At 38.8% G+C, this 22,692-nt stretch overlaps 1 protein-coding gene across 1 annotated transcript in view; it reads right to left on the bottom strand.

Moving 5' to 3' along the window:
* Nucleotides 1–22,692, bottom strand: part of MTA3 (metastasis associated 1 family member 3) — a gene marked incomplete at its 3' end in the record, with an annotated part of 141,139 nt that overhangs the window by 45,729 nt on the left and 72,718 nt on the right. The window contains exons 15-16 of the mRNA XM_081315101.1: nt 8,392–8,478; nt 2,990–3,139 (exon numbers count right to left, since the gene is read on the bottom strand). Of these exons, the coding sequence (XP_081171227.1) occupies nt 2,990–3,139; nt 8,392–8,478 (237 nt within the window). The remainder of the gene's footprint in view (nt 1–2,989; nt 3,140–8,391; nt 8,479–22,692) is intronic.

Below are 22,692 nucleotides of genomic sequence, written 5' to 3'. Positions count from 1 at the left end.
TGCGAGCCCTATCTACGGGGGGTAATAATTCACCCCCCATAGTAAGAGGTGGAATGTCCGAATAAACCCGGGATGAAGGTATGCAAAGCCACTCGGTCTTGTCGGGGTTGAGTTGAAGTCTGTTCCTCCCCATCCAGACCCGAACCGCCTCCAGGCAACGGGACATCACGTTGAGGGCATCACTGGGGTGGTTTGGGGTCGAAAGGAAAAGCTGGGTATCATCAGCATACTGATGATACCCAACTCCAAAACCACGAATGATCTCACCCAGCGGTTTCATATAGATGTTGAACAGGAGAGGCGAGAGGACCGACCCCTGAGGAACTCCACAAATGAGAGACCTCGCGGTCGACCTCTGCCCTCCTGCCAACACCGACTGCGAACGTCCCTGGAGATAGGAGGAGAACCACTGTAAAACCGTGCCTCCCACTCCCAATCCCCTGAGACGCCGCAGCAAGATACCATGGTCGATGGTATCGAAAGCCGCTGAGAGGTCTAACAGGACCAGAACAGAGGAATGCCCCCTGTCCCGAGCCCTCCAGAGATCATTCACCAGCGCGACCAATGCCGTCTCCGTGCTGTACCCGGGCCTGAAACCCGATTGGTACGGGTCTAGATAATCCGCTTCATCCAGGACCAGAGGGAGCTGATGTGCCACCACACTCTCAACAACCTTCGCAAGAAAGCGAAGGTTGGAGACAGGACGAAAGTTGTTCAATACAGCTGGGTCCAAGACAGGCTTCTTGAGGAGAGGCCTCACCACCGCCTCTTTCAAGACAGCGGGGAAGCTACCCTCACTCAGAGAAGCCGATATAACTGCCTGGAACCAGCTGCGTGTCCTCTCCCGGGCTGCATAGACCAGCCAGGAAGGGCACGGGTCCAATAAACATGTGGTGGTGCTCAGCCTCCCCATGATCCTGTCCACTTCCTCCGGAGTCACAGAATCAAACTCCTCCCAGGTGATATCGACAAGACCGCCCGCATCCTGCTCGACAGACTCTGCCCAGTCAGAGTCCAAACCGGTCCGAATCCGAGCGATTTTGTCCGACAGATGCTGGTTAAACTCCTCGGCACAACCCTGCAAGGGATCCTCCCTCACCTCCTGATTCAGGAGGGAGCGAGTCACCCTAAACAGGGCGGCCGGGCGATTATCTGCGGACGCGATAAGGGTGGCGAAGTGGTTAGACCTCGCCTCCCTTATCGCAGCGAGATAAGACCTAGTGTAGGTTCTTAGTCGCAATCGGTCGGGTTCGGATCGGCTGGATCTCCAACCGCTCTCTAGGCCCCGTCTCCTTTGTACCTTTTTTTTTTCTGCCCAGGTATAAAACCTTACTTTTCTCCACATTAAATATCATTTTATTGGATAGGACCCATTGTTCAAGTCTGTCAAGATCTTTTTGGATCCTGAGCTTTTATTCTGGGGTGTTGACTATTCCTGCCAGCTTAGAATCATCTGCAAATTTGATGAGATCCCCTTCTATTCCCTCATCTAAGTCATTTATGAATATATTGAAGAGTACTGGGCCTAAGACAGAGCCTTGTGGTACCCCACTGCTTACTTCTCTCTATGTATATGTAGTACCATTAAGGACTACTCGTTGAGTATGGTTTGTCAGCCAGTTACAAATCCATCTGGTAGTGATGTTGTCTATCCCAATTTTTTCTAGCTTACCAAGAAGTAGGTCTCCTTTGTCAAATGCCTTGCTGAAGTCTAAATATACTATGTCCACAGCATTTTGCTGGTCTAATAATTTAGTCACTTTGTTAAAGAATGAAATAAGATTGGTTAGGCAAACCCATAATCTTGTCTCCAACAGTCATAAATTGCAAGACCACAACCAGGATGTAATGAATTCTATCGTTCTGACTTGTTTGACACTCGGTATTGGCAATCTAGTCTCAGACACCATTACACATAGCAGACACATCCTATTTTGGGCATCAGTATTCTTTACATATAGTAGAATAAATCAGTATGATGGCCTTCAGATGTTCAGATTGATATCGTTGCTTCCCAAAAGCTAACTAATGAGATAAACAGTGGGGTAAATTTAATCTAAGAATTTATTCTTGATTTTTCATTTTAAAAAGCAGGGTTTTTTAATGTAATCAATCAAATAAGCAAAGCATTTGGTTTAGAGGAAAAGTCTAACATATCAAGAACTGAAATCTTTCTAATGAAAGACTTTTAATATAGCTGGTTCCTGTGTGTTTACCCTCCATTATCATAACATTTCAGAACTATCACTACCTTGCACATGTTCCAACAAAATGCAACAACAGAAATCCATGAGTACCATAAAAAGTTATGAATGAAAATTACGCTAGTCTTTCTAGAGGGTTTTACTCTATTACTAGAAGATATGGATTGATGTTAAAATTGTATTTAAAATAGATCAGGTTTAACTGGAAGTGTTACAGAATTCAAATCAGTTACATTATTTAAAAAATAGTTATCCAATTTGATAATGACCTTGGGCCAGTCATTCTCTTTCCACCCCAGGAAAAAGGCAATGACAAACTATTTCTGGAAAAGCTTGCCAAGAAAACTGCAGGGGCTTGTCCTGGCAGCTTCCAAAAATCAGATGTGATTGAACAGAAGAAAAAAAATCTATTACTTGATACTAAGCCTGCAGCTAAATATATGTGAAGTTTTAAAATTGCTTGTATCATAGATGTATACTGCAGAAATTGGTTAAAGCCTTCTCAGTGGGATAGTTAATAGGTTTCTCATTCAAGCACTATTGTGATATGTTATAGATATATTCTCTTATAGGAAGATTAAAAATAGCTCCTATTTTTATTCAAACCTGATTTATTACCTGTACCATATTTTATTTATACCAACTCCTTAGAATAAAAGTCAAAAGCTGATACATATAGCCATGGGCATCCTCCCAAATTTTAATAATAAAAAAAAGAACAGGCAGGAAGAATGTTAAAAAGAACAGGCAGGAAGAATGTTAAGATATCAGGCCTTCATACATACCATCCAGGCCATTGTGATGATGACTGTAATTTCTCTTTCCCAAAATACTTAACGATGAATGACCAGGAGGAGCAAGTAGTCGCTTTGACATTGAGCTCTGAAGGCTTGGTGTTGACTTGATTATATTAGGCTTCATGGCAGGATGAATCTCTGTAATTTTGTTAAAGGAGTCAGTTATTTCAAATCACGATCATATCATCACATTGAGGACTTACATAGTTCAAATTTCCTGGTTTTCTGACAGGAAATTGATAAACCTTGGATTAATCTGGAAGCCTATTATCATAATCAGAGGATCTGTGGAAATTATTTACTTGAGCTTATCTGCCACTGTGAAAAGAGATATAATATTTGTTTACCAATTAGAGTAGCATGTTTTAGATAACTTGTTCTTTCAGCATTTGCTCATTAGCAATATGCTAATGAAGCATATTGCTTTCAAGGTTGCAAATATTTTGGAAGCTGCTTCCATATTTAAATAGATGTTTGCAAGTGTTCCAGTTGTTAGCAGGAATTCTATTCATATTCATATAATTAATGCTGTGCTGTTCCTCTCTGATGAAGTCTTTGCTTTGCATTAAGAAAGGTAAACTTACAATAAATAGAGTTGCAAAGAATCTGATGATCTGTAGATAATGCTTGGATCGACAAATGGAAGGATGGTCTAACCCACAGGTGTCAAACTCGATACGTGATGTATCATGACATATCGTGACATTATTTGCCTTTGCAAAGCTGGGGTGGGCGTGGCCTGCATGTGACGCATCCGGCCACCAATTTGACACCCCTGGTCTAACCAATTAACTAAACAAACTTTGGTGTGACTTGACAGAGTTCATTTTTAAACAGATAAAATTCTCTTCCATTGTACATGCAAGACACATGTGAAGAACTCCGGACTGCCCCCGACCTGCGCTCGTTTCGCCGGGACCTGAAAACCTGGCTTTTCGATCTATCTGGCCTGGACTGAGGGGGTTTTTAGTTTTAAGTTTTTAACATTGTTTTATTGTTGGGCTATAATTAATTTAATTCATTTTAATCCTATTTTTATCTTAATTTTATATTGTCTTTTAAATATTGCCCTGTAAACCGCCCTGAGTCCTTCAGGAATAGGGCGGTATAGAAAAGTAATTAAATAAATAATTAAATAAAATAAAATAAGAGTACAAAGTGCATGGTATTCAACGAACAGGTACCAATAGTCCTTGCTTAGCTACCATTCATTCATCAACCATTCAAAATTGCAACTGCACTAAACAAATGATAGTCACAGCCACTCTTTGAACCTAGGGCCACTGCAGCGCCCCACAGTCACATGATCAAAATTCCACTGCTTGATAGCCCGCTTGCATTTCTGCCTCCCCATTTCTGTCCTTTCCAGTATCCTGCACTCCACTGAAGGCCAAGTGTCCTTGTCAGCAGTGAGAGAAGAAGATAGCAAAGGTCATCTGGTGCTATGGAGGACAGCAGAGGTAGGTAGCAGAGGCAGGGATGAGCACGACAGGGCAAGAGAAGTGATCTGGACTAACAACTGCAACTGGGACAACTGAAACCAATGCAGTGGAATCTGGAGCCAAAGTGAGGAAAGGAAGGAAAAGACTGGGCAGCTTAGAATCGCTAAATGGGAGGAAGCAGTGGAGAGCAGGCCCTCCCTAAATCTGCAGTGCATATCTAGTAATTTCTCTACACTAATGAGATTCCTGTCAATAGATGAGCAGTAACAAAGATACAATTCTGATCAACTTGCTGTGGTCATCCTGATTCCTTGCACCTGACAACTGCTGACACTAAGTAACATGATATTTCCCTGAATAACTGCATTGTTTAAGTCAGGGGTCTTCAAACTCGGCCCTTTTATGACTCATGGACTTCAACTCCCAGAATTCCTCAGCCAGCATGCCTGGCTGAGAAATTCTGGGAGTTGAAGTCCATGAGTCATAAAAGGGCCGAGTTTGAAGACCTCTGGTTTAAGTGATGGAAATTCCAGTGCCAAATAGTGTGGTTAAGCAAGGACCACCTGTAACCCGGATTTATGACTTGAACAGCAGGAGGAGGACATGAGTGGGACATAGTTTGACCAGCTTCAGCTGATGTACCAATTGCATTGTTACCTGCTGCAGGAGGACCTAATACTAGTTATTCCCACTCTTATACCATTTCTTATCCATCCTTTAAACACTACTCAGAATACAGACCCATGTCTTAACTGGCTTCCGAAATTCAAAGAATTCTATACCTACATGATGGTTATTAGACGGGTGAGCAATTCAGTTCAGCATACTATTCAAAGTGCTGGTGATAACTATAAAGCTTTTCAAGGCTTGGCAAGTAAGTAATTATGGAACTCTGACTGGATTTGGCTAGGAGGGCTCTTTGTTGTTCCACATTTCCATGATGTCACTGACGCCAAGCTAGCCAGTCTTCGCTGTAGCAGTGCTAACTCTACTGAATGGTATCTGTACAGAAATGAGACTGCTTAGAAAATTATTAAAAACGGAGATTTTCTGAAGACCTTTTAGAAACATCACCTATACCTCTTCTGGTTCTTAACTTATTTTTCTTTGCTTTGTTTTTGCAATCTGAATTGCATGTTGTTGTAATTCTGTTGTTTTGATCAAGTGCCAGGGACCAGAATTTTAGCATTATTTAAACACTGTGCCAAGAAACAAATGGTAAGAAGTCTGTTAGCATGAACTGAAAGAGATCCAGGCGTAAGAGTCTGGTTTATAAATGGAGTCCATGCTTGATTCTACAGTAACTGACCTTTATTATTAGGGTTTGTAAAGTATCTGCAATAAATGTAACTTCTTTCTTTCAGCCTTATCCTTGACCCTTCACCCCCAGCTGCAGAGTGTGGGTTTGAGTTTCCAGAGGGATTCACTTCCAAGCCCCAGCAAAGCCCTGACCATATTAGTATCAATATATCGTTTAGTTAGCTTATTTTTAAGAATGTTCATTGTACTACTCCAAGGGCTTTATTCAATTTATATTAGCTTTGTACAATTTTTTATTTTTTTAAAATTATTTTTTAATTTTACATAGTAACTAGAAAATCCATGCCCCATTGGTTTATTGTTTCAGAAATATTTCCTTATCTAAACGGACAATGAATGACCATGAGTAAGCAAAGAAGCAGTGGGACTGATTTCCAACTTCCTGCTGGCTTCCCCATTGAGTGTCCTTGTGGGAAACTGGGAGGGAGCATCAAAAATCCTTCCTTCCTTCCTCCTTCACTGTCAGGCTTTCAAGGAGAAAGTCAACAAGAAGTCAACAGGAAGTTGCAAATCCAAATCCATATTGCTCAGTTAAAGGTCATGACAGGGAAAGTTTTAGCAGTATATAGATGAAGTACACAGGTGTCGAAGGAAACAGCCTTTAATTTGGGAGAGAACATTAGTGAATCAAATACAATCTACAACACAGTTTGCAGGAAAGATTTCTTGAAAGACATAAACCAATAATTTAACAGTAAGTGTCCTATTTTCCTCTGCCTGGACCTGCTAGCACCACATTAGTGAACCTGGAACTTTAAAAGTCAGGTGTCTTAAATTCATTTCTTAAATAGCAAATTTAAGAAATAGAGAATTAGGGAGTTATAAAAAGAAATAAAGTCAGGCCAGAGAAATCACAAAGGTTACTATATCAGTCTAGCTCAGGAATATATATGTCAATAAAAATGTTTAACAGAAGATCTTTTTACAGTCTGGGGAAGAAGATAGAGTTATCTCTTATTATCTGTCTATGACTGCCAGTCAAACATGAGAAATTCAGTAAATGATTAGCTGGGAAAAATTATAAATAGAATTATAGAGAAGCCATTTCAGCTGTACAAGATGGATAGCTAGGATTTCGTTTGCATGGTTTAGATAACTCTCGCAAGCAATTACTTTGATAAGCCACAGTGTAGAAATGGTAGGCACGTAATGTGGTAAATTCTATTTGAATAAGTAAATTCTATTCTATATTAACTTTCCTTGTAATCTATTAATAACATTATAACCTGTTTTAACTTTTAGCAGAATAGATCTGTTTTAATTTTGAATGAATAAGAAAAAGACACTTTATTTCAGAAAAATGATTGAAAGTCTAATATTATGTTTCTGATCCTAGAAGACCTATATGCTAGGGAAGTTTAATAGTATATGTCAAAACTTCTAAATATATCCACAAATTGATACTGAATTAGATTTTTTAAAAACATAAAATAATAACTCAATCTGCAGAATAAATGTGAAAATATATATATATATATATATATATATATATATATATATATATTTCAAATGTTAACTATTTAGATTACCTTGCTAGGCCCCAAACATGGGGCAAATCTTTATTTCCTGTTTTCAGCCTATCTTGAAGGCTATCAAACAGGCAGTAGTCACACCGGACAATTCATATATTTTGTGTAAATTACTAACAAAGAATTAAAGGGAAACTGAGATGCATTTCTGACTCCTTAGTCGTCATCAGTCAGCTATACCCTTCTGAGATTCGAACCTGGGCTGATTGCATACAAGGCAGTGTTATTTGGCATATATATATATGCCAAATTTCTTTTGCTGGCTGGGGAATTCTGGGAGTTGAAGTCCACAAGTCTTAAAGTTGCCAAGGTTGGGGACCCCTGATGTAGAGTCTTCAATATTACATTATAACAGAAAATAATATGATAATTTTTAGTTGTTAGAAAAATTTGTTAGTTGTTAGAAAAAACAAAACAAAACACTACTAGTTTTAATCTGTATTTAATTCTCCCACATTTTTTAAAAAATGCAAAATGCTGCAAAAATTACAACAATGTATGGAAATGTTCCTTTTAGTAATTGCAAGATTATCATGTCATTGCTTTGGCCATTGCAGCCCTCTGGCAACAGGAAGGGAAGGCAAGAGAAAGGCCCCTAAACACCATCAAAAAAGTTTGTTCCTCGTTTACTGTTCCAGCTGGGCAAACCTGCATGAGGTTCTTTACCCATGAAAGAATAGATATTCATCAAAGCCTAGAGTGAAGAGCTGTATGGTCTCCCACTCTACTAAGTACAGATGGAAAGTTCTGGGCTTATTAGGATTTTGCAAATTAGGCACTCTCCATTTGATCCACTGCTTTGCTTTGAGGATGTACTTTGGGCCAGGATGTATTCCATTTCACTGCTTTGATTGGAATCATTGGTGTATAGCTAATTCACCTCAACTGGCTGCTTCACTTTTTAAAATGTAGTATTCATGGATGTAGAAAAGCTATCAGGGAGGTGCTGTATGGAGCAGCTTCAAGAGCACTTTGATCAATGCTTAATGTTTGCATATTTCCTCCTCTTAAATATTCTGCATTTACCAAATTCAGTTAATCTGACATATTGTATACAATGGTATTTACCTTTAAATTCATTTTGGCCAGAAACACTCACCTAAGTATCCAATGATACATGATAATGATTTTCGGGTGCTTTTAATCTTCAAAGGATTCCCAATAAATTCACAGTGTCTATCAGCATCTAGGGATTGAAGAGAAAACATTAGTCCGAAATGAGGAGGAAAAAATACATACCCCAAAGCAGCTCTGGCTGCCCAATTGCCTTCTGATAAGAAGTTGTTCTTAGTAAGATGAGTAGTAGGAGTAGTAAGAATAGTAGTAGTAGTAAAAAGTAGGAGTAGGAGTATATAAGATTTTCACTTGGCAAACTGCCAGGGCTTGGTGTTCTTGAAAGGACACTCACATATCATGTACTGTAGAATGATAGCAAGTAGTCTGTTGTCCCTCCATGAATCAAAGGTGTGTAGCAAAAAGATCTAGAGATCATTGTAACAGAAAGAAGTTCGAAAGTATCATACCTTCCAGCCTTACCATCATATGACAGTCCAGATGGGGTGGCCTCAGGGAATCAAAATAAATCCCATCTTGAGGATTTTCTTAACCTAACACTTCCTGCCTGCCTTCCATCTGTGCAATTTGTTCTTGGTAGCCTGCAAGTGACTACACTATCAATTGGTGTTACTCAACCTTGGCAGCTAGAAAATATTTGGATTTCAACTCCCAGAATTCTGGGAATTGAAGTTCACACATCTTCAAGCTGCCATGGTTGAGATACACTGCTATAGATTTTGGCAACCTGTGTCAGACTTCGGTTAGTCTTGTAGATGGAACATTCTTTTACTGCTCTAGTAGTAAAAGTGAATTTCATTCAGCAGGACTCAGTACTATCTAAGTTCCTGTTACCCTTCAGTGGTTACCCTTGTCTTGACTGGTATGCTAACTATTCCTTGGGTTCCACTTCTTTCAGAAACACTGACATGATCTACATAAGTAATTTTCTTTCCTCATCCAACTCCATGGTGACATTATATCTTACAGTCTATAAATAAAACCTTTTGTGTTCCATGACTTATATAAAAGATCTAATGAGAAAATTACTATTTTTGTGCATGTGGAGACACTATGAACATGGTTAGCTACAGAACTATAAATATTGAGTATGACTATATTAAAGAAATTACACAAAGGATGGATGCATTATACGGTTCCAGACAATACACAGATGCAATATTTTAGATCCAGCAAGAAATGTACTAACACCAACACATACCATATTGAGAAAAGATTCAAATGGAAGACAAGGAGAAGGAGGAGAAGTCTGGCCAATTATCTGAAATGTTCCATAATTAGCTCTCACATAAACTGAAATACAGTGGCACATGAATGTCATCACAATATCACTAATAAGGCTCAATTATGGAACAAAAACAGGAATTAATAATACTGTTACTTTTACGATCTGATCTGATATTAGTTCTCTTGTACTCCACTCACCTCTGTGAGCTTAAGTAGTCTATTAGATTTTATCATCTCTTCCTATTTTTTTTAATTATGGTTAGTTGCACACTTAACCAGATGTTTAGACTGGCATTTTGGATTTGGCATTTTAATCCATCTATTGAGTTGTTCCCAGGGACCTAGAAGGACCAGGGGAGACATGAGAGCAGTGTTCCAGTATTTGAGGGACTGTCACAGAGAGGAGCGGGGTCAACCTATTTTCCAAAGCACCTGAAGTCCAGACAAGGAATAATGGGTGGAAATTGATCAAGGACAGATTCAACATGGAAATAAGGAGAAATTTCCTGACAGTGAGAACAATCAACCAATGGAACAAACTGCCTTCAGATGTTGTTGGTGCCTCATCACTGGAGGCTTTCAAGAAGAGGCTGGACTGTCCCCTGTCAGAAATGTAGGGATTCCTGCTTGGGCGAGGGGTTGGACTAGATGACCTACAAGGTCCCTTCCAATTCTATTCTAAATCTTCCAATGCACCAGTGTTGCTACTTTGTCATGACATTGTTTGTAATCATCTGTGTGATCTTATTGCAGTAGCTAACTAGATGGTCCACTGTTTCTTCATCTTCTTTGCACAACTGACATTTGTTATCTATTGCTCTCTTTTCAATTCTGGCTTTGTATGCATTTGTGTTAAGATTTGGTCTGGTGTAGTCAGAATTAGTTCCTCTGTCTTTCTTCAGCTTTCCCGTTCTTAGCCATTATCAGGTCTTATTGTTGTTTGCTTGCCAGCTAGTTTGTGTGTATGAGTGTGTGTGTGTATTGGCCATATAATACTTTGACTTGTCATGTCTCTTTTCGATTCTTCATTTGGTCTTTCTTGTAGGCTAGTTCAGTCTGTTCAGTATTCAGTAAATCTTCCTAGTGTACTAGCTTCAGTGCATTTTCTTTGTGCCCTTCAGATATTCTTCCATTGGCAGTTTTTGGTTCGTCAACTGTTTGGTGTACTTCCAACATTCCACACCCATGCTTCTTCTTAAGTGGAGTCTGTCAGCCTCACTGCATAGATGAAGGGAATGATTCATTATTATTAATTCTATGTTCTTCCTATTCAAGGCTTTTAGTTCTGCTTGAGTCCAGGCCACTATTCCAGCTATGTATCCAATGACTGGAATTGTACGGGTATTACTCACTTTGATGGTATTTCTGACACTGAGTGTAGACTTTAAGATCTTATTCACTCTCATGATTTATTCAGTTCCAACCCTCTTCTTGACTTCAATGTGCTTTATGTTGTCAGCTTGGAGGATGCCCAGGTATACATAGTGATGATCTTCATCCAGACATCAAGTTATTTCCATAGCGCATCTTGATTCCTTCAGTTTTCACTATTTTTTCTAAAAATGGTGAGAGTGGCACATTTGTCAAGTCCAACTCTATTGCAGCACGTCAGCTGCATATTTGGGCAGTGGTGAGCAGTGATTCCATTTCAGATGGTGTTTTTCCACATAACATCAGATCATCCATGTAAAGTAAATGGGATAGCCTGATAAATCTTTCTGATGTTTAATATGCATGGCCTGGCTTGTTCAATATTGTTGGCAGAGGAATCAATGCAATAACAAACAGCACAGGTTATAGTGATTTTTCTTGAAAGATTTCTTTCTTGATATTAGTCTCTCCCAGTCTATCATCATTGATCAGCAACTGATTGATTTTTGCATGAAGTACTTGCTGTTTCTACTGTTATTTCTAGGGACTTAACTAGTCAATCATGTGACAGAGAGTTACAATCTTCTGTTCCTCTGCTGTTTGGTCAGCTTCCTTCCTGCTGAGATGGGGAGACCTTCTTTTCAACCAGATGCTGTTGCACTACCTCAGGTACAACACCAGTTAGCAATTTGAAAGTTGTTGGTAAGCAGGTAATTGCCCTCTAGTTGCCTGGTGCTGCCCCTTTGTTAGCTCTTTCATTATCAGATAAGTTTAGCCAGATGTTAGCTACTCTTCAGTTTTACTTTCTTGAAGTATGACGTTACTCTGCTTGGCTATGAGTGGTTGCAGACCAATCAAATGTTTCATACTGTTTATCTTCACCTGGTGCTGACCAATTCTTGATCTTTCTTGCCCTTTTTTCCACCATTTCTGCTGTTATTACAAGTTCTTTCATTTCAGTTTCTTTTTATTCCTATCTACCTTCTTTTTCATCCAAGCAGCATTCTTGTTGCATTTCTTTGGGTTATCCCAAAGCTGGTGCTAGAACTGCACAATTTCTTATTTGTTAAGTGTTAGTTGGGTCATTGCAGCTTCTCCACTGATGGATTGGGAGAAATGTTTCTGATTCCCCTGAAATTGGAGATTCTGCCTGTAGTGTGCAATTTGAGCTTCTTATCAGCTGATCTTCTTGGCTATACCTATTATTTGCTGCTTTATTGTTTTCATTGGTTCTAGATGATATTTCTTTGTCAGGTATTCTTTGGTCTTCTTATTCTTATTCTTCAGATTCTCCTCTTTCATCTCTTCTTGTTTGCATCTGATCTTAGCATGCTGATCTTATTTTCCAATCTGTTCTTCCATTTTGGTGATGTGTTATTTAGCCATGTTTCTTGTTTGTTGCTTTTGCATCCAAGGTCTTCACTTATGACTGCAGCCATGCTGTATTCCAGTTGGTTTATTTCTTGCAGCGAGCTGGTACTTATATTCTCTATTACAGTATTGGCATACTTTAAAAGTTATACCAGCCTTTTTTTCTTGGAACAAGCTTCAATGCAAGCAGCCTTATTCTGTTGTTTTGTGGTGTTTTAGATACTCTGTTATTTTTCATTTCAGTTTGTCTTATTTTTCAGTTACATGACGTTGTTCTTTCTGAAGAGAAGGCAGGGGAATGAGTTAGAGGGTGCCTGGTTTTGGAATGAATAAATGAATACATTTAAAATTATTATTAATTGATCTTCTATGCCAAAGCATCTAGAAATAGATTATAACATAAGCAATGATGTAATAGATATCAGTACATTAAAACAATATTGATAAATATTCATTAAAAAGGTATCAGGGAGAAATATGGGTACTATCTATTCATGTATCAAGACAGCAACTTCTGTATTCAGGGATATTAAAATATCAGCAGAATCTGAAGAACGTTCAAAACAAATATTGAAGGAACTTAAAAATGTAGCACATAGCACTAATAATACCAAGAGATTTTGCAATTTTTGAAATTTAAAAATTTTGGTGGAAGAGGATTTTTAAACCTGAATGGATGTAAATAACTTTTAAAAGTTTATTTGATGCACAATGATGCCATACCAAAGGGAATTTAAAATTCCATTTACTAAACCCAAATAATGCATATAACTATATAACCTTATTTTTATTTTTAATTGCAATGCAAGAAGAGAAAGCTTTAAAGTATTGGAGAGTCAGAAGCTGGTTTCTAATAATTCAGGCTTACTGGATCTGAGAATGCATTTAATTCACCTACCTATGGAATTAAACAATGGATGAGTTGTTATGCAAGTAATATATTTATTTATATTTATATTTATTAAATTTTTATACCGCCCTTCTCCCGAAGGACTCAGGGCAGTGTACAGGGCAATAAATATTAAAATACAAAGTACAAAAGTTAAAAAGAATTAAATAATTATGCCCAATATAATACAATAGTTAAAACCATGTTAAAACCCAACCCAACCCAATATGCATATTGTAAGACTGATTTCTTTCATTTTTAGGAATGGCTCATTTATTATGCTTTTGATGCACTAAAACATGGGACTCAAAACTGAACAGTTGTTATATCTTTGCCCAAGCATTTTCAATATAATTCTATCAGCATATATTCTACTCAATGTGCTAATTGTTTTAAAATTCAAATAAAAAGGAAATAGTGTAAGCCAACTTTGCTTAAGTAGAAATTCCAAGCAGAGAGGCAAGATTATACATTTCCTACTTCATTAATTCAGCATATGAAAAATAATAGCACTCCAAATTCTCTAGAAACCATAGATACAAGAGAGAGAAATAATTTATCTGAACTGCATAACTTCCAGGTTTGAGACTATTGTATGCCAGGGCCCAACTTGTTATGAGAAATAAATAAAACCAATAACTGCATTCATTTATATGCTTATAATAGTTATTTTATCCATTTAAATATTGAAACAAATATATAATACATCTATATAGCTTACATGAACTTTGGTACAGTTTCCCCCCCCTCTCTTCATAACATCAGCATAAGAGGAAGAACATATTTGGAAAATCAGGCAATGGGCAGATTTGAAATATGAGGGCAATTTGAAAATCAACCTCCGTTTGGTTACCAGTACAAGATACAAAACGTGTATTATACACATTAGAAAACTACAACATTACTTTTTGACATAATCACCATTCAAATTGAGGCACTTGTCATAACATCTTATAAGGTTTGAAATTCCTTCTGCAAAAAAAAAAAAATCTCCCGCCTGGGAAAGAAGCCACCCTGTAACAGCGTCATGAAGCGCATTGCCATCATTGAAATGGTGTGACACAAGGCACTGTTTCATTTTTTTAAAAAAACCTGGTTCATTTTCAATTGGTCTAGCACAGGGGTAGGCAACCTTGGCTCTTTTATGACTCATGGACTTCAAATCCTAGAAGTCCTGAGCCAACTCCCAATTCTGGGAGTTGAAGTCCACGAGTCATAAAAGAGCCAAGGTTGCCTACCCCTGGTCTAGTGGACGAGTCAGCTGCAACACAACTTTCTCCTTCCACTCCTCACTGCCCACTGAACTACTGTGCAAGGCGCCATAGGACAGGTGTTGTTATCCCCACCTATTTCTTGCACATGCTCAAATGGAGGTTTATTTCTGAATTGCCCTCATATATGAATCCCAAATGGTTCAGATTATTTGTTCTTTTATATTCTCCTTTCCTTTTTTTCTGTTTATCTTTTCCTGACCCGTATCCCCAATAATTACTCCAGATTAATTAATCAATTAGAAAAGATTAAAAGCTATGGTAAAGGAACTTATATAAGATCTTGTTAAATCTTCATTTCTAAATAAAAGAGTTAAAAATATTGATAAAATCAATGAGATTAGACAAGAATAAATATTGAGCATCTTCTAACTGTAACCCTACATTCATGGCATGGGGAGCAAAATTTTCCCAACAATAAATGCTGCTCAGCGACAAAGCAGACTGTCTTACTTTTGTTGGAGTTGCTTAGACAGAGACATTGGGGATGCTGTAGTCTTTTATTCCTCTACAAAGGAGGAAGTGTAGTATGTTCTATGAGTTTTAATAGAGCTCAGTTGAGAATAATCTGCTAACACACAGGTTCATACATATTTGGAATCCTTCTTTATTCGTTTCTGAAATTAGTCTTCAGTGGCTTTGTTTAGCATCCTAAAGTTCTTTCTGCATGCATCTAAAGTCAATTACATTTGGGACACTTTTTCCCATTTTTCTCTTTCAATCCAACGCCTTAAAATGGTGTTCAGCATCTGTACATCTTCTTTTTCACCCAGGATAATTTCAATTTGAGATTCTTCTTCTTTCCATGTTGTTGTATGCATGCAGTTTCAAACAGGTATCACGTTCTTTCTTTGCTGTAGCTTTCCTATTGAACTTCCAATTTTCTCTTTCTATTCAATATTGAAGCACTGGATGCCAAGCCCATTCAATTCCAAACTGGGGCTGAAGAAGTTAAATCATTACCTTTGAATTCCAAATCATTGTTGATTATCTTAAAAACCCCTGGCCCCCTAGCTATACTGCAATTTCTTACCCAAGAATCCTTATACAACAAAGATTTCCCTCTAAAGTATATCCACCACTCTTTATTAAATTTGACTGGCTTTTTCCTCGTAGTCAGGGCACCTCAACTAATTCTGTCTAGGAAAATAGATGCACCTTTCTTTAAAAGAAAAACAAGAACGGTCAAAATGTAGAAAACCTGTTTCTGCTTCTTTGAAATTTGACTAGTGTCACTCTGGTACACCTAATTTACTTGAAAATTTTATTCAGTCCCATTTGTTCATTGTTGATGTTAGTGGATTTCAGGAAAAGGCTCTAATGATGAAAAAGGTGGAAAAGGAAAGAGAAGAAGAAAATGACTGGGAGGAAGGCGGATGGAATCAGTTGCAGTGGTGATGAGTGCACCGCAGGGAGCTCTGAAAGAACAGGTTAGGGACAGATTATCATAGAGAAAATCTGTATGGTTGCTAGGAGTCAAAAATGACTTAACGACTGACTTAGTCACTCAGTCAAGATTTCCAAGTGGAGACGCAGAAGGTTTTGCACTTTTCTACTTTCACAAAGCAACATCCCAAACTCTCCCATATCCTCACCCTACTTCTATCCAAAAAGAAATGTTGTAGGGACTTATTGAAAAGTCCATTACTGCATATGGAATACCTACATTCATCTGTCTCCAAACATGTTATTTATATAAGACACATTTGTGCAAGAGATATACGTGTTGCCCTAATTTTAGTATTTATACTCATCTCCTGCCTCTAGAGTGCTTTCCCGAATTTCACGGAAACATTATTTTGAAAGTCTGCACAGTTCAAAAGCAATTCAAGCTTACAAACACTTCCCAAAAATCTAATCTTCACACCCATGTTTGTTTGCTTTATAGATGGCAATACGATAAATCTAGGAAAATTAGTTACTGTTAGTATTTTTAAATGCATTTATGTGAAATGATCATATGGCATAGAAATCTTTGCACTTTTTTTCCTTTAACCAAACTAAGCATAGCCCATTTTCAATGCAGTTTCCACTGATACATACATACATATATGCATGCATACGTACATACATACATATATAATTTAAAAACTGGAATCCCAGGTGTAGACATTTGAAGTTAGTAAAAATAAAAATGATGAACTCCGGGATATAAGAGAAAATTCTTCTTTATTGCTGAGCTTTCGTCAACAAGCTGTTGACATCATCAGAGCAAGGGCTGAATGATAAGGGAGTCAGTACATACACGTGTATGGCAGTTATAACGTTCAAATTGTGGAATGTGGGTGTGGCCTGTTCGCCATGACTTTTAAAAATCAACCAGAGACCAGCCTTTTCCAGCAAAGCCAGAAACACTGTAATTATAAACGAGTGAGCTTGTCATGAACAGGCCACACCCACATTCCACAATTTGAACATTATAACTGCCATACAATTGTATGTACTGACTCCCTTATCATTCAGCCCTTGCTCTGATGTCAACAGCTTGTTGACGAAAGCTCAGCAGTAAAGAAGAATATTCTCTTATATCCCGAAGTTCATAATAAAAACATGTGGGACTGGCAAATCATGTTGAGTTATTGTTGAGCCAGAAATGGCCCAGCAGGAATATTAAGTTCCTGGAAATAGAAAAGTCTAACTAATAACTAATGTTGAAAGTTCTAAACTGTCATCACTGAATATCAAATCAACTTTTTCCAGTGGAACAATCCCCTTCATGGATTACTGCCCTGTTGTGGCGAAGGGGCTTGTGTAATTCAATGAAGCTATGAGCTATGCTGTGCAGGACCACTCAAGACCGACAGGTCATAGCAGAGAGTTCTGACAAAATGTGATCCACTGGAGAAGGAAATGGCAACCCACTCCAGTATCTTTCCCATGAAAACCCCATGGACATTACCAAAAGGCAAAACAATATGACGCTGGAAGATGAGCCCCTCAGGTCGGAAGGTGTCCAATATGCTACTGGGGAAGAGCAGAGGGCTAGTACTAGTAGTGCCAGAAAGAATGAAGTCGAAAGGACGCTCAGCTGGTGGTGAAAGGAAAGTGTGATGCTGTAAAGATTTTTTCTCCATAGAAAATGTAATGTAAGATCCGTGAATCAAAGCAAGATGGACATGGTCAAACAAGAGATGACAATCAGTGAGCTAAAATGGACAGGAATGGGTGAATTTAACCATCAGATATACTACTGCGGGCAAGAATCCCTCAGAAGAAATGGAATAGCCTTCATAGTCAATAAAAGAGTAGGAAAAGCAATACTGGGATACAATCTCCAAAATGACAGAATGATCTCAGTTCAAATCCAAGGCAAACCATTCAATATCACAGTAATCCAAGTCTATGCCCCAACCACCGGTGCTGGAGATGAAATTGACTGGTTCTATGAAGCCCTACAGCACCTTATAGAACTAACACCCATAAATGATGTCCTTATCATTATGGGGGATTGGAATGCTAAAGTAGGAAGCCAAAAGGTAACTGGAATAACAGGCAAGTTTGGCCTTGGAGTACATGCTGATAGAATTTTGTCAAGAGAATACGATGGTCATAGCAAACACTCTTTTCCAACAACGCAAGAGATGGCTCTACACATGGACATCATCAGATGGTCAACACAGAAATCAGATTGACTATGTCCTCTGCAGCCAAAGTTCTATACAGTCAGTAAAAACAAGACGAGGAGCTGACTGTGGCTCAGACCATGAGCTTCTCATTGCAAAGTTTAGGCTCAAACTGAAGAAAGTAGGGAAAAGCACTAGTCCACTCAGGTATGAACTAAATCATATCCCTGATGAATATACAGTAGAGGTGACAAATAGATTTAAGGAATTAGATCTGATAGACAGAGTGCCTGAAGAACTATGGACGGAGATTCGCAACATTGTACAAGAGGTAGCAACTAAAACCATCCCAAAGAAAAAGAAATGCAAGAAAGCAAAATGAGTGTCTGAAGAAGCTTTTCAAATAGCTGAGGAAAGCAGAGAAGTGAAAGGCAAGGGAGAAAAAAATACACCCAATTGAATTCAGAATTCCAGATAATAGCTAGAAGAGATAAGAATGCCTTCTTAAATGAACAGTGCAAAGAAATAGAAGAAAACAATAGAATAGGGAGGACCAGAGATCTCTTCAAGAAAATTGGAAAGATGAAGGGAACGTTTCATGCAAAGCTGGGCATGATAAAGGACCAAAATGGCAGGGACCTAGCAGAGGCAGAAGAGATTAAGAAGAGGTGGCAAAATTACACAGAAGAACTATACAAGAATGAGCTTAACATCCCTGATAACCACGATGAGGTGGTCACTGACCTTGAGCCAGACATCCTAGAACAGGGGTGTCAAACTCAATTTCATTGAGGGCCGCATCAGCATTGCGGTTGCCCTCAGGGGGCCAGGTGGGTGTGGCCTGGGTGGGCGTGGCCTACTGGGTGGGCGTGGCCAGCTCTACATCGTTCACATCAAGGGTGCCTATGGGGGCCTGGGCAGGAGTGGGACAGATCTGAGGGTCTCTGGCAGAAGGAGGGTCTCTGGGCCAGGGCCAAGGCAGTGGGGGCTGTTCCCTCACTGTTTCCAGGATGGCTTTGCGGGCCGCATGAAACCACTTCGCGGGCTGCATCCGGCCCCCGGGCCTTGTGTTTGACATGTCTGTCCTAGAATATGAAGTGAAATGAGACTTAGGAGCAACAACAAAGCTAGTGGAGGTGACAGTATTCCAGCTGAGCTATTCAAAATCTTAAAAGACGATGCAGTAAAAGTGCTACACTCAATTTATCAGCAAATTTGGAAAACTCAACAGTGGCCACAGGATTGGAAAAGATCAGTTTACATTCCAATTCCAAAGAAAGGCGGTGCCAAAGAATGTTCAAACTATCGCACCATTGCACTCATTTCACATGCTAGTAAAGTTAATTCTTAAAATCCTACAAGCTAGACTCCAGCAGTATGTGGATCGAGGACTACCAGAAGTACAGGCAGGATTTCAAAGAGGCAGAGGAACTAGAGATCAAATTGCCAACATACGCTGGATCATGGAGAAAGCTAGGGAGTTCCAGAAAAACATCTACTTCTGCTTCATTGACTACGCTAAAGCCTTTGATTGTGTGGATCACAACAAACTGTGGCAAGTTCTTAAAGAGGTGGGAGTACCAGACCATTTCCTTTGTCTCTTGAGAAACCTATATGCGGGTCAAGAAGCAACAGTGAGAACTGGACACGGAACCACTGATTGGTTCAAAATTGGAAAAGGAGTCCGGCAAGGCTGTATACTGTCACCCTGCCTGTTTAACTTATATGCAGAGCACATCATGAGAAAGGCAGGGCTACATGAATGTAAAGTTGGAATTAAGATTGCTGGGAGAAATATCAACAACCTGAGATATGCAGATGATACCACACTAATGGCTGAACGTGAAGAGGAACTAAAGAGCCTCTTGTTGCAAGTGAAGGAGTGCTAAAGTTGGCTTGAAACTTAACATTAAGAAAACCAAGATCATAGCATCCGGCCCTCTCAATTCCTGGCAAATGGATGGGGAGGAAATGGAGGTAGTGACAGATTTTATTTTCCTGGGCTCCAAGATCACCGCAGATGGGGAGTGTAGCCAAGAAATTAAAAGACGATTGGTCCTATGGAGGAAAGCCATGGCAAATCTAGTCAGCACACTAAAAAGCAGAGACATCATCCTGCCAAAAGTGCGTATAGTCAAGGCTATGGTCTTCCCAGTTGCAATGTATGGATGTGAAAGTTGGACCATAAGAAAAGCTGAGCACCAAAGAATTGAGGCCTTTGAACTATGGTGCTGGAGAAGACTCCTGGGAGTCCGCTGGACTGCAAGGGGACCAAATCAGTCAGTCCTAGAGGAGATCAACCCTGACTGCTCTTTAGAAGGCCAGATCCTGAAGTTGAAACTCAAATACTTTGGCCACCTAATGAGAAGGACTCACTGGAGAAGAGCCTAATGCTAGGAAAGATTGAGGGCAAGAGAAGAATGGGACGACAGAGAATGAGGTCGCTGGATGGAGTCCCTGAAGCAGTAGGCATGAACTTAAATGGACTCCAGAAGATGGTAGAGAACAGGAAGGCCTAGAGGAACGTTGTCCATGGGGTCACGATGGGTCGGACACGATTTTGCAGCTAACAACAAGAACAAAGTGGAACAAGTTAATTTGCCCTAGGTGTGGTCTAATTCAAGTTTCCTCGTTATTTTCTTTATTGTTTATTCATCTGTTCATGTATTTGTGTGTGTGTGTATGTGTGTATGTGTTTGTGTGTGCTCGTGCAAGTATGCATTTGAGGGACATAGCAGGAAAGAATTTCTCCCATTCCCCTCATATATTTTTAAAACACTGGATCCGAACATATTTTTTGTCACCAGTTTCTCTGGAAAGATATTTACAATATTTACATTTACAATATTTTAAAAGCAATAACGCCCTTCTGGACATTCCCCATTCATTCATTGGTATCAACCATTTTGGGATACAGGTGACTATGCACTGTGCAGTCATGTTTTACTATGATGACATTGCTGCCAAAAGTGTTAAATCTGTAGAATGTTATGAATACTGCTTCGTAAAAGTTTGTGCAAATATATGCACAAACAGCTTAAGATGCAAACAGTAATTCCTATGTTTAATGTTTTGGAGATATTTGGGCATATTTTTACTTGCAAAGTTAGAATATAAAGCTGAGGGGTCCAGGATTTACTGCAGCCATTTTAATCTTTTGCAAAAGCTTATCTTCAAACATATACTTATAACTATGAGAATGCTCTTAAAAAAGCTTTTAAAAAACACATCAGTATGCAAGTCTTCACTCTCAAATGTAATAAACTTCATTATAGATCAATTTTATACTGAAAATTGGCAAACTAAATTATTTCCATTGCTAACTTATTCCACTAGTTTGACCTCCTACGTTTGCACTTGCCTTCTATTCATCTGAAGGTGCTCTCTCTGTTATTACTGTTCATCATCTTTATTTTCAACTAATTCTTCATTTTGACATTTTACAAGCTCAGGGAGATTCTTTGGCAACACACATTAAAAGAATGAATGGGAAAAAGATTTAAGTAAAGGTATACGGATAGCAAAGAATTGGCACTTTCACATATTACACAGGGAGATTTCTGCACCATGCTTGATTCAGTGAGAATCACAGATCATAGCTCAATGTTAACACTTTCCTAGTACTAGAAATTCCCATGGCACTGCCATTTGTGCAAATTCCTGAGGTACCAAATTCTTTTTTCTGTAGTCTTGATTATATGCCATTTAATCAGTGACAATGCTAAGCAGCCATTGAGATAGTTTCAATGCCTGATTCTTTTCTTTGAAGGTGGACACACCACAGCATTTGACTGTATTTTCCAAGACCGGTTACCCTTCCAATTGTCTGCAAAATATTTCTTGACATCTGACTCCTTTATAGTTGATCCTAACACAAACTATCTACTTCAGTATCTTATCAGTTCTAAGACTCCTTACTGTACTTACTGTCATTATATTTTGGTCCCTTCGAGGCAGTCTTGAGTCCTGGCAACTGTCTAGAGAAGTCCCTGCAATTTTCTTGGCAAGATTTCAAAAGTGGTTTGCCATTGCCTGCTTCTGAGGGCTGAGAAAAAGGGAATGGCCTAAGGTCATTAGCTTTGTGCCTAAAGCGTATCTAGAACTGTCTTGCCGTTTTTAGTGTGATTCCTTAACCATTGCACCAAACTAGCTCTCACATTTATTGTTATTAGCTTGATTTTTATATTTAATCCTTGTCCCATTTTTCACTGTGCTTCTTGACTTTTATTACTAGAGTTTGCAAATCATATGATTTCTATCTACCATGGTAGCATCACCAGCATAATGCAGGTTATGCCTCCAATTTTAAAACCACGCTCATTTTCCAATATACAGCTAGCATGTAGTTTGAACACCTAAGGAAAGGTTACTCAAAGGAGCCAGTCTGTTTCAATCATTTTAGAGATTTTCATTAAAAAAGATATCTAAAAAGAATATCTACTTCTCACCATTCTAAAACCAATTGGTGCAATTTGTAATTGAAGTGAAATATACTGTATGCCACTAATTCTTATATTATGGTCTGCCAGATGCTGGATCAATATTAACTACTTAAAACCTTTTGTCAACAGTAAAACTTTCAGGATTGTTTGATGGTACTGTAGAGAGACATCTAAAGTATGTAAATAGCAGTT

Source organism: Vipera berus (genome assembly GCF_964194415.1).
Source record: "Vipera berus genome assembly, chromosome: 1".
Classification (NCBI taxonomy): Eukaryota; Metazoa; Chordata; class Lepidosauria; order Squamata; family Viperidae; genus Vipera; species Vipera berus.
This window is presented reverse-complemented; position numbering and strand designations above follow the sequence as displayed.